Here is a 12,692-nt window from a genome sequence, read left to right as displayed (position 1 = left end):
AAATTAGTTGGGCATGGTGGTGCGTGCCTATAATCCCAGCTACTCAGGAGGCTGAGGCAGGAGAATTGCCTGAACCCAGGAGGCAGAGGTTGTGGTGAGCAGAGATCGCGCCCTTGTACTCCAACAGCCTGGGTAACAAGAGCGAAACTCCGCCTCAAAAAAAAAAAAGAAAGAAAGAAAGTAGAAAACAGAGATAAGGCAATACTATACTCATGGAGCACTTATCATTTATCTATTTCTTAAATAAAAAACATGAGTGTTTAACTTCAAAGGTGCAATTTCTTTTTTATAGTCAACAAGACTCACTTATACATCCTCAGAAATAATATCCTCATTATTTATTAAGAAATGTGTCTATCATGTTTACTCATGGAACGCACAGTCAATGGCAGTTCAATGAATATTGATAGATGCTTTAAATATCTACTTTTATTATAAGATAACTTTTTATTACATGCTGAAATAAGTTATCTGATAACTGATTTTATTTAAATGTCTGAAAAAAGAACAACTAGAAAGAATATGGAAAATTTCCATCTGTAAGAAAGTAAAAGAAGTGTTATTTAGAGAACACAAACTTTCCTATGTGAATGAGAATCTTCACTAGTATATCTAAATTCCTTTTGTTAACAATGGGATAACGAGGATTTATAGTTTAGAATTTGATCATTATTTTTGTTAAGGCCAATAAAACAAGATTACATATATTCAATAATGGGTATAGTATTTAGAGAATATTAACTTAAAACATTTTCATCCTTAAGTGTATGTCATCTTGTTGCTACAATAGTAAGAGCAAAGCCAACTTCATTCAGATCATAGAGTTGCATTTATCATGTAGAGAGGATATCCTTCCTACCATTAAAAATTAGCCAAGAGGCATTCTCTCCCTCTGAAGGAAAAAGAAAGAATGTAAAATCTAGAATTTCTTTGAGAAAGAGAAAAGGGAGTTCCTTCTATTATGAATCATGGATAGGAGAAAGGGAGACAAATGGGAGACATGAAGGCAGGAGGCAGAGGTCCTCCCCCTTATCCCCCACTGCCACTTTGGACCACTCTTTAAATGAAAATGCACTGCAGAAACATTTTGGAGGAAGGAGAAATGATGACTGGGAAAGTAAGAGAAATTTGGGTGAAATTGTCACAGTAGTTTTCAGGAGTATATAAGCCTCAAGAGAATTTCCACAGGTTCCATCGGAGGACCCATCTGATAGGTTATGGCATTGAATATACCGCAATGGCAGAGAGAGGTATCCAGAGAGAGAAGCCAGCATAAAGGACTGGTAAATACATATTACATCTAGACCACAATTTTAGAATGAAGTTGGGGGGAGATGAATAGCACTGTTTGGTTGGCAGCTTAACTAGTGAGTATTTACATTGTCTTAAACAGATAATGCTGAAATACTATTCTAAACAACTTAAGTGTGACCCAGATTATACCTACTCCATACCTGTCCAAACATTTTTATATGTGATGTAATCTTCTTACTTAGACAATAACATATATGTTATTGGTATAAAAAATAAAAAAGTTTTTTCCTCTGTGCACATCTGAGTATAGTGTGTAATCCGGTAATTCAAGAGTTTTTTACAGAGATTAAACCATGATGGAATCAAGTTATCTACTGTACCAATTAATGAGGAAAATAATATTGCTGAGCACATGAAATCTGGTCACAAATATCTAGGCTAGAGAATAACTTCACATTTTAGATGAAAAAGATCCTGATTATTGTTTGCATATTTATTTCTCTAACTGTGTTATTGATTAACAAGTGCAATCCATAAGCCCGACTTCCTGGCTCTTTTTCAACCCAGTGTTGCTACTTACAGATAAGAATATCTAAGAGGAAATATGCTAGGTGGGGTTTTTGAAAAAACATTGGTTTTGTGTTAAAATGAAACAGGGTGGCAGACTCTTCTGGCATTCATCTTTATACTTTGCTCATCTGGAATGGAGAGTTGACATCTAGACTTGTAGAAGATGGGAATGAAAGTAAACAACAAAAATGACAAAACAGAAAATAGCCAGCAGGTATCCTCAATGGCACTGCATCATCCCTTCACTGTTCACCTCTAGATTTTTTGTCACTGTTTCTTTGTGCTATCTTAATTCTTATATGTAAAATTTTGTGATATTAAGTATATTCATATTCTTGTGCAACCATCATCACTATCCATCTCTAAAACTCTTTTAATCTAGTAAAATAGAAGTTCTATACCATTAAACAATAACTCCCCATTTCTCCCTTATTTATCTTCTGGCAACCAACATTGTACTTTGAGTCTTTGTGATTTGTAGTCTATATAACAAGGAAAACTGTGTTGCTTTTACATACTTAGCTAATGGCAATAATGCAGCTATGATCATGGGAGCACAAATATCTCTTTGAGACTCTGCTTTCAATTCTTTTGAATATATAACTGAAAGTGTGATTGGTGGCTCATATAGTAATTCTGGTTTTAAGTTTTTGAGAAACTGCCACTGTTTTCCACAGTGGCTGTACCATTTTATATTTCTACCAATAGTGCACAAAGGTTCTAATTTTTCCACATACTCACCGACATGTTATTTTGTTGTTGTTTTGTTTTGTTTTCTGTTTGTTTTTTATAATAGCATCTCTACTGGGTGTGAGCTGGCACCTCTTTATGGCCTTGATTTGCCTTTCCATAATATTTACTAATGCTAAGTATTTTTTCATACGTTTGCTGGCAATTTATATATCTCCTTTGGAAAAATGTCTATTCAAGTCCTTTGCCAATTTTGAATCAGGTTATTTTTGTTGTGTTTTAAAAATTTGCTACATATATTGTATATTAATGACTTATCATACAGATTATTTGCAAGTATTTTCTCCCATTTTTATGTTGCTTTTTTATTCTATGTCTTTGATACCCCATTACAAAATTGCAAATTCCAATTGGTCTATTTTTTTTTCTTTGTTGTCTGTGTCTTTGGGGTCATAGCCAATAAATCACTGCCAAATCCAAGGCAATGAAGCTTTTGTCCTATGCTTTCTTCTAAGAGTTTTATAGTCGCAGTTTTCAACGTAGGTCATGAATCACTTTTTAGTTTGCTTTTGCATATGATATTAAATAAGAATCCAGCTTCATTTTTTTGTATGAGGATGGCACCCAACTTAAAAATTATTTGACCAAATAAATGAATGTTTATTTTTTCATTCTCTATTACATTATAGTGGTCTGTATTTCTGTTTTTATGCCAGTACTACTCTGTTTTGAGTGCTGTAGCTTAGTAGTAAGTTTGAAATCAGAAGTATAAGTTCTCCAGCTTTGTTATTTATTTTTCTTTTTGGCTATCTGGGGTCCCTTGAAATTTTAAAAATAAGTTTTAGAATAAGTTTGGTCTTTGAAAAAATTATTTCTGTAGATAACATCAATGGGATTTTAATAGAAATTGCAGTAAATCTGTAGATTGCTTGGGAGAGCATTGACATTTTTAACAATATTAAGTGTTTTCATCCATGAACATGGGATGTCTATCAATTTAGTTACTTTCTTTTAAATTTCTTTCTAAAATGTTTGGTAGTTTTCATTAAACAAGTTTCTTGTCTTGGTTAAGGTAATTCCCGAGTATTTTACTCTTTTTGATGCTATTGTAAATTGAACTGTTTTCTGAATTTTTAACTAATTCATTTTTAGTATATGAAAATGCCAATGATTATTATTGCTGATTTTATATTCTGATACTTTGCTAAATTTCTTAGTTCCAACATTTGTGTATGTATGTGCAAACATGTGTATGGAATCATTAAAGTTTTCTATGTACAAGTTAATATCACCCCTAACAGAGATAACTTTATTCTTCCTTTTCAAATTGAATGTATTTTCTTTCTTTCTTTCTATTTTTTTTTTTTTTGGCCTAATTGCTCTGGTGACCCCTGTTACTATCTATGTTGTATATAAAACATAAAAAAAGACACCCTCGATCTGAATCTTCAAAAAAAGTTAGAATATAAAAGGTATAGTTTTATCTGTACCCCTCATAGCTTAAAAATGAATAGTATGTTACATGAGATATTTAACTAATACATATTTTTCAACTATAATTAACAAAGTAAATTTAGAAAAGGACAGTCAAATCAAACTTCTTCAATCCTGTCTATTAATAAGTTCACAATGCCCAATAGAACACGACCTCTCATCCCCCTCATTCTCATTTTAAGGTGGTAGAAAAGGTGTATTTTGATAAAATTTTCTATTTCACTCTAGCAATTCCTTTCACACAAATTGATTGTCAACATTTTGATTTAAATAAAATCCATCTGTTTGTGCTTATTAAATGTCTGTTTGAACCACATGATTCTTATGTTTAAAAGGTTAATTTTACTACAATTACTAAATATTTAGATAAGAAGGTGTTATTAAGATGTGAGAGTATTATTTTTATGTAATCACTTTTTTTCTTCAGGAACCCACTGTGCATGCCCACATATAAATATATCCCTAAAGTTATATAAATGATAGAATTAACTGAATAAAATTTTGTTTGAAATCTAGATGTTTTATACTCTACTAAGATTCTCATTATAAACCTTAGAAAGAAAAACAAAATTTACTCAAAAAATCAGAAGTTTAAAGCAAAGTGAAACCTGAGTGATTATAAGAATGAAGAAATAAGAACCTAGAAAATTCCAAGTGTCCTGTCCAAGGAGAATTAAAATATACAAATAAATTACTGAACAATGAACTAGAAAGAAGAAAACTACTAATTCTAACTGAGAAGTTATTTTGGTTTTAAGTAGGCAAAAATATTATTAGTAGACTGTGACTGTTTTCCTTCCATCCATTCCCTTGTCTAAGAAATTTTACTTTTAAGGACAGTCTTAAAATACTCTTGCGAATATAACTGTCATTAGTTTCTGATTTATAACATGACATATTTCAAAGCTATGTATTATCCTTTCTCTTTTTTCTATTCTAATGGTTGACCTGAATGCACTTTCGTAATTTCACTTCACTTTAATTATACCTCTCATACTATGCTAAATAATTTCTCCTCCTCCTGCTTAGAATATTTTCTCTCACTTATTGCGTAGTCAATTTCCCCTCTAAACTTTCATCATAAGTCAAGTTCTTCAATTACTTCCTCTCACTGACTTATTTACATACATCTAACACAGACATACTATAATAATTAAGGGCAAGACGGGCCACGTTGGCTCACACTTGTAATCCCAGCACTTTTGGAGGCAGAGGCACGTGGATCACCTAAGGTCAGGAGGTCAAGACAAGCCAGGCCAATGTGGTGAGACCCTGTCTCTACTAAAAATACAAAAATTAGCCAGGCATGGTGGCACATGCTTATAATCTCAGCTACTCGGGATGCTGATGCAGGAGAATCACTTGAACCCAGCAAATGTTGCAGTGAGCCAAGATCACTCCATTGCACTCTAGCCTGGACAACAAGAGTGAAACTCTGTCTCAAAAAATAAAAATAATAATTAAGGGTCATTGCCTATATAAAAATTAACCTTAGATTTTATTTTCTTTTCTATCACCTAAGTATGTACTATTATCCCCACTGTTTTCTAAAACTGTTTTATATATTTTATTTATATAAATTATTTTGTTTTATTTTATTATATAATATATATAAAAATAAATAAATACTTTATATATCTATAGATATACAGAACAGTTTTAGAAAACAGTGAGGATAGCAGTAGGTACTTAGATGATAGAAAAGATAGAATAAAACTTAAGGTTAATTTTTATATATTTTATAAATATAAATATATATATATGTTTATGTAATGTATGAAAAATGTTAAATAGCTTACTATGGAGATATTGCAATTACCAAATGTAGTTATTTCTATCTATCTCGCTTTTAGTTAATATGGGAAAACTATTCAGGCATTATTTTTATACTTTTATTATAATAAAATTTCAACAATCCTCCTAAAATAAATGTGAAGAAAGACTGTATGCTTTCAGCTGATGTATTATATAGATTAAAGGAATCATCTCAAGGGACCTGGAGATACGCTGCTAATTAAATTGGGTGAGCCTTGCTTATCAATCTGTAATGGGTTTGACATTATTTCTAGACAACAGCCTTGAGTTGACACATAAACCCCCCTCCTCCAAAAATGAAACACCTAACACATGGTATAGAAATAGTGAACAAATTATTAACAATGGTAATATTACAATACATAGAAGCCAGGATGCTGCCAGTTGTGGACGAGACAGCTTGAATAATACAGACAAATGATTTTAAAGCAGTTAAGAATGCCTAACAATTTTTTTTTTATTTTTAAAAGTGAATTTTAGGTCTCAAGAAAATAGAATTTATCTTCTTTAGAATTATGAGCCCATTTAAATTACTTAGGTAACCAGGAATTACTTAGGATTCTGACTGCTACTTACAAATGCCTGTGGAAGCAAGTAAATCACTCTCCTAGTGCTTAAAGATATTTATCCACGAAATCCACTCCTCCTCTCTGACCCTTATCAAATGACACTAAGTGGAACAGGTCTAACATGGTAAAATTCCAGAACACATTTCATAGTGTAGTGCAAATGACAGACACAATGGAATGCCTGTCAGAATAAAGGAGAATTCATTTTCCCTACAAGGTAGGTAAGAACGCTGATCTCAAGTATCTGTTCTGCCAAGTCAAAGGTTACAGCACATTAACACATTCAGAGAATAGGTGCATGTATTAATACCCTGTTGGAGAAAAGAGCACCACTTCTAGTAATTATAAGAATTTGCTCCAGGTGAAAAATATTAATTCATGTCTGTAATAAATTGTTTAAGACTCTCCCAGTTGCTTTAATACTATTTTTAAAACCCTTTCCCAGGAAGCATACTCACCCCATCTGGCCTGCCATCTGAAGCTGTGATGATCAGAATGTAGCGATCAGTGCTTTCCCTGTCCAGTGCTTTCCCTAAGGTTAGAATCCCCGTGCTAGTGACAAAACAAACAAAACAAAACGAAAAAAACAAGTAAGACAAAAAGAGATATGACATCACAAGAAGAGTCTTCTTAGTATAGCAAATTACTTTTGATAGCTTTTTTCCCCCTCTCAGAAATCATAGCTCGAGTAATTTAGATGTATAATACTAAGATTCATCCTGAAAATTGAAAAAGGCTTTTAAGCCTGTCAAATTTCTTAGCAATATCTGTGAATTACAAAACTGACACCAAACAGATTTCCTAGCTTCCAGGAAATAAAACATAAAGAAACTGTACTTAATTCATTCTAGGAAGAACAGTGACTATCTTTTTTTGATTATTTCAAGAGAAAGGACCTCATTATTCCTTAGCAGTTTCAGAATTCTTTGAGATGAGGAATGGTTTCTTATAACTAATCTTGTCACCTTCCAATTTATGTCACATATCTGTTCATTATGAAAATGTTAAAACCCATCTACATTTTATCTCTGACAAACTCTACTGATAAAAGTTATTCTTTTTTCTTAATTTAAAATAATAGAGGCCCCTTGTATAAAATTTGAAAGTAGAATTTTAAAAAATTGTAGATATTGTTTTTTTGCAATATTTCTTTTATTTAACTGATGTATAATGGGAGAGTAACAGCACTTGGGAAAATTCTTGCAGTTAGAATATTTTTAAGAGTTACACCTTACCTTTGCACTAATGAGAATAAGTGTTTCCAAATATTTAAGACTTTATTCATCCATGTAATTTATTTTATAACCGTTTGACTATTTGTATTGCTCTCTAATGCAAGTTCTACATTTATTTCTTAGATTTTACAATCTGACATTGTATATATTTTAATTGAGCCTAACAAGCATCCACTGCAGAGCAGAGTTTATCTGAATATAATCACATGTTAAAATATTTATCAAGTCCAAAACATAAATTGTCTCTAATGGATAAAATGCTTTCGTTTTAAGGTAAGTGCTTTTATTGTAAAGAGAATTTAAACAATTCATATCACATATGGTAGTTGAGTACAAAGGCTCAAAGCCAATAAGTCAAACTCAGAATCACAGTTATTCCATTTGTTTATTTTATTGTGATGGTTGACATGGACTTTTAAATAAGTTCTGAACATATGGCATGCCCATGAAAAACTGACTTTGCTTCCTGTACATTTAAAAAATGTTCTGTCAAAATAACTGAAAAACAGTTCCCAGAGCATATTCACAACAATTAAGTTTGGACCAGCTTTCCACAGTACAGAAGGTCCAGATAATCCCATTTTAAAATGACATGAAATGAGAAAACTAAGACATGTATTTCATCTGAGACTTATTCACAAGTATCTTAAGAAACAGGAAATCAGAAAACCTAGCCATAGTATAATAAGAGAAAGAAAGAAAACTGAGAAAACTCAGTTTTCTTTCTTTCTCTTATTATACTATGGCTAGGTTATACTATACTTATTATACTTCCCTCAGAAAACTGAGGGAAGAAACCATTTTCATTTTGTTTCTTCCCTCAGTTTAATTCTCATATTCCTCCTTGCATATTATATCAGAAAATTACTAAAAAGTATATTGTATATTTATGATGAATTACAAAACTGACTGTGATAACTGAGTTGATTCCCTAGCTTCCAGGAAAAAACATAACAAAACTATGCTAATTCATTCCAGGAAGAACACTATCTAGCTTGTTTTAGATTATTTCAAGAGAAAAGATGTTGTTCTTTATCATGTTCAGAATTCTTTGAGACAAGTATTAGATTCTTATAAGTAATCTATATCACCTTCCAATTGTATACAGTATTTGGAATGTGTATATATATATATATTCTGTACTCTCTATATGCTATTTAGAATATATATATTCCAAAAGTACTATATACTGTGTACAATATAGTATACAGTATATTCATACTCAGGGCCATTTTACACACTAACAGCTAATTGTCTATGGTCTGGTGATTATTACTGGAAGTAGTTTTTATGTAATATGTGGACTCAATGTTGCAGACAGTTGTGTGGTATATTTGGGCAGTGCAGAAGGGGAGAAAAATAGGCACTGTATTTTGAGATTCATAGCTGCAAGTCTAGTTTATGGGTACACATGTACATCCTTTTATTAAATATGAGAAATAGCTCAGAAGAAGTCTTATTAGTAGCTAGATAGAGGCTATCAGGCCAGGATACATTGGGGTACATTTAATAATGCAATATACCTTGTAAGTTCACATATTAAAAACATATAAGCTTCTTCAACTGATGAAACACCAATAATACGCTATTTAAATTATATAGGATTGACAATACATTTTCCAGGAGTGATGTCAGTAGAAATGGAGAAGGCAGCTCCAAGAAATGGCCTCGCCACAAAACATCAAAAAATCACAATTAAGCAGAGAACTTCAAAAGCAAATTTGTTAAAACTCTGGAAAACAGTCACAGATTTACAGCAACTGGATGAAGGCAGATTGTTTTTTTAAAGGTAAATCAAATGTGGTAGAAGAACTTTAAGGCATTTTGACTTGTCTTTATTCTACCATCTCACTGGCTCAGAGTGGCGTTGAAAACATCAGTGAACATTCCAGTATGACACCATGAATTTTAGAGGGAGCAGAGCTATCCTTATTAATGAAGAATTGTGGTGGTCTATTCTAATCTGTCTGGAGACTGTCTGAAGGAGTGATATATGGCACTTATCTTTGTTTCACCAAACTTGGAAATCACTCAAAGCAGAAAAACAGTGGGCATCCCTCAGAAACACTGTAAGGCACAATGCATCTATATGGTGAATTGATTTTCAACAAGAATATCAAGACCATTCAATAGGAAAAATAGTCTTGGCAACAAATAGCAATAGAACACATGGAAACCTGTACGTAGAAGAATTGTTAGACTACTTCGCTTCATGAACAACTATTAACTCAAAATGGATCAACAATCTAAACACAAGAAGTGAAATCTGTAAACAACTCTTAGATAAAAACTAGAGGTAAATATTAATATCTTGGATTTGGCCATAGATTCTTAGATATAATACCAGATCACAGAAAGCAAAAGAAAAATAGATATACTGAACTTTTTCAAAAAAAAAAAAAAAAAACAAAAACCTTTTTACATCAAATGACATTATTGAGAAAGTTAAACAAACCACACATATAATGGGAGAAAATATTTACAAATTACATATCTGATAAGAGTCTTATTTCCAGAATGTATAAAAGATTATACATCTCAACAATAAAAATAAATCCCAATTTAAAAATAGGCAAAAGACTAGAATACATTTTTTCCAAGGAAGATACACAAATAATCAAAAAGCACATGAAAATATGCTCAATGTCATTAGTCATCAGGCAAATGCAGATCAAAACCCACAGCCAAGTATCACTTCACACTCACTATGATAGTTATGCTTTTTAAAATGAAGCAAATAAACCACCACTACTAACAACAACACCAAAAATTAAATGTCCAAAATGTGAATTAGAATCCTCATATATTGCTGATAGGAATATAAAATGCTTCGATCACCATGGAAAACATTTGACAATTCCTCAAATGGTTAAAAATACATAATTACAATATGCCCCAGCAAATCTACTGAGTATATACCAAAAAAAATATATAAACAAAAAACTGAACACAGGTACTTAAATACATGTAGATATATGTTCACAGCAGTAGTATTTGTAGTACCAAAAGGTAAAAAAACAGCTTCAATGCCTATCACTTAATGAATAGGTAAACAAATTGTTGTATATATGCATGCAATGGAATATTATGTAGCCATGAGAAGTAGTGATCTACTCACACATGGTGCAACACAGATGACTCATGGAAACAGACTACAAAAAAGCTAAACACAAATGGTCACGCATTGCATGACTCCATTTGCACATAACATCCAAAGTAGGTCAATTTATGAAGCCAGTACACAGACTGGTGGTTGCCAAGGGCTAAGGGAAATAAGGAATAAGGAGCAACTGCTAAAAGGGTTCAGTTTTACATTCAAGTGATGAAGCTATTTTAGACGGAGGTGGTAGCTGTGTAAGTTCTGAATCTCCAAAACACCAATGAATTGTTCGCTTAAAATGGTGAATTTTATGGCTATGTGAATTTCACAATTATATAAACTATATTGCAGAGAATTTTTTATCACCAAACTTTTGTGCTACGTTCCTGAAATACATTATACTTGACATACTTAAATTCTTCTAGATAATACGGTTTGCCTAACCATAAAAATCATGTTCAAAAATATTTAAAAATTTATCACCTGTAGTCCAGCTACTTGGAAAGCTGAGGTGGGAGGATCACGTAAGCCTAGAGGTTTGAATCTAGCCTGGGCAACAGAGCAATACCCACTCTTAAAAACATTTACATTAAACAATGTAAATAGAAAGTAGTAGAGGATATCTACTTCCAAACAAAATGAGCTACTGAATTTAAAACCTGCTTCTACAAGTAACTGTTTTTCAAAATTCCATTGTTTATTAGGAAATATTGATGCAGCATCATTATAAACTGAGATTATCTCACATATTTCATGGTATACAGGCTTTATTTAAAACTTTTGTTAAAAAAATCTACTACTTGTGACTGAACATCATTTATACTTGCAACTATTTGAGCCTTTGATAGATTTATCACCTTGATTTTGAGCACTGAGTTTTAGGCCTTACAATGATATTTAGAGAGATTAGAGTATGTAAAATGCATGATTGCAGTCGGGCATGGTGGCTCACGCCTGTAATCCCAGCACTTTTGGAGGCCGAGGCGGGTGGATCATGAGGTCAAGAGATCGAGATCATCCTAGTCAACATGGTGAAACCCTGTCTCTACTAAAAATACAAAAATTAGCTGGGTGTGGTGGCGCATGCCTGTAATCCCAGCTACTCAGGAGACTGAGGCAGGAGAATTGCTTGAACCCGGGAGGCGGAGTTTGCGGTGAGCCGAGATCGGCCACTGTACTCCAGCTGGGCGACAAGAGTGAAACTCTGTATAAAAAAAATGTATGGTTGCTTCAAATTTGACATGGTGTTAATTATTATATAGTAACTGGCAATTAACAAAAACATACTAATAGAGGGAGTTAGGTTTTGATAGCAGTTTGGGGAAAAGATGATAGTGGCATGAACTGAGGTAGCAGAGTGAAGTGTGAGAAGTAGTTTGATCTGGGTATTTATTTTGAAAGTGGAGCTGAGCTGTCAGGAAATAAAATGAATATAATCTTTTTAATATATTATTTAATCTTCAATATAATTATAAAATTCAAACTGATATGAAAAACATAATTGAGCATTAATTTAGTGTCAGAACAAATTAATCACCAATGAAATAAATAAAAATGCAAGTAAAGAAAAAAATTAATAGTATTTGGACCAGAGATGGAAATAATTTTTTTGAAATTCTCTTGTTTAGCACTGATTTAAAGTGTTACATCACAGACCCCCCATGCTTCAGTGATGACGGAATATTTGAGAGATGGCAATTCCTCAACGTCCCTTAATAAATAACACCATTAGGCTATCATATTTATAAGACAAGTTGTTATATATCTTATTTAAATGTGTACTTATTTGTGGGTGTTTGCTGAGTGAATATTTGCTAAATCATATGCCACTATCAAGACAGGCACTATGAAAAGGTACTGGAATAGTGCATTATATTAGAGAATCATAAAGATATGGCCACTTAGTACATGACACTGAATGATTTTTATAACTAATGTTTGTGATTTTTTAAAAAACCAAGGCCT

General features: G+C 32.3%; 1 protein-coding gene across 9 annotated transcripts in view; it reads right to left on the bottom strand.

Moving 5' to 3' along the window:
- PCDH15 (protocadherin related 15) overlaps nt 1-12,692 on the bottom strand; it is a 1,854,109-nt gene that overhangs the window by 264,840 nt on the left and 1,576,577 nt on the right. For all 9 annotated transcript variants that reach the window (XM_054243050.2, XM_054243053.2, XM_054243049.2 and 6 more), the window contains one exon: nt 6,851-6,944. In XM_054243050.2, coding sequence (XP_054099025.2) covers nt 6,851-6,944 — 94 coding nt within the window. The remainder of the gene's footprint in view (nt 1-6,850; nt 6,945-12,692) is intronic.

Source organism: Callithrix jacchus, chromosome 12 (assembly GCF_049354715.1).
Source record: "Callithrix jacchus isolate 240 chromosome 12, calJac240_pri, whole genome shotgun sequence".
Lineage (NCBI taxonomy): Eukaryota > Metazoa > Chordata > Mammalia > Primates > Cebidae > Callithrix > Callithrix jacchus.
Note: the sequence above shows the minus strand (reverse complement) of the source record. Positions and strands in the feature narration are given on the sequence as shown.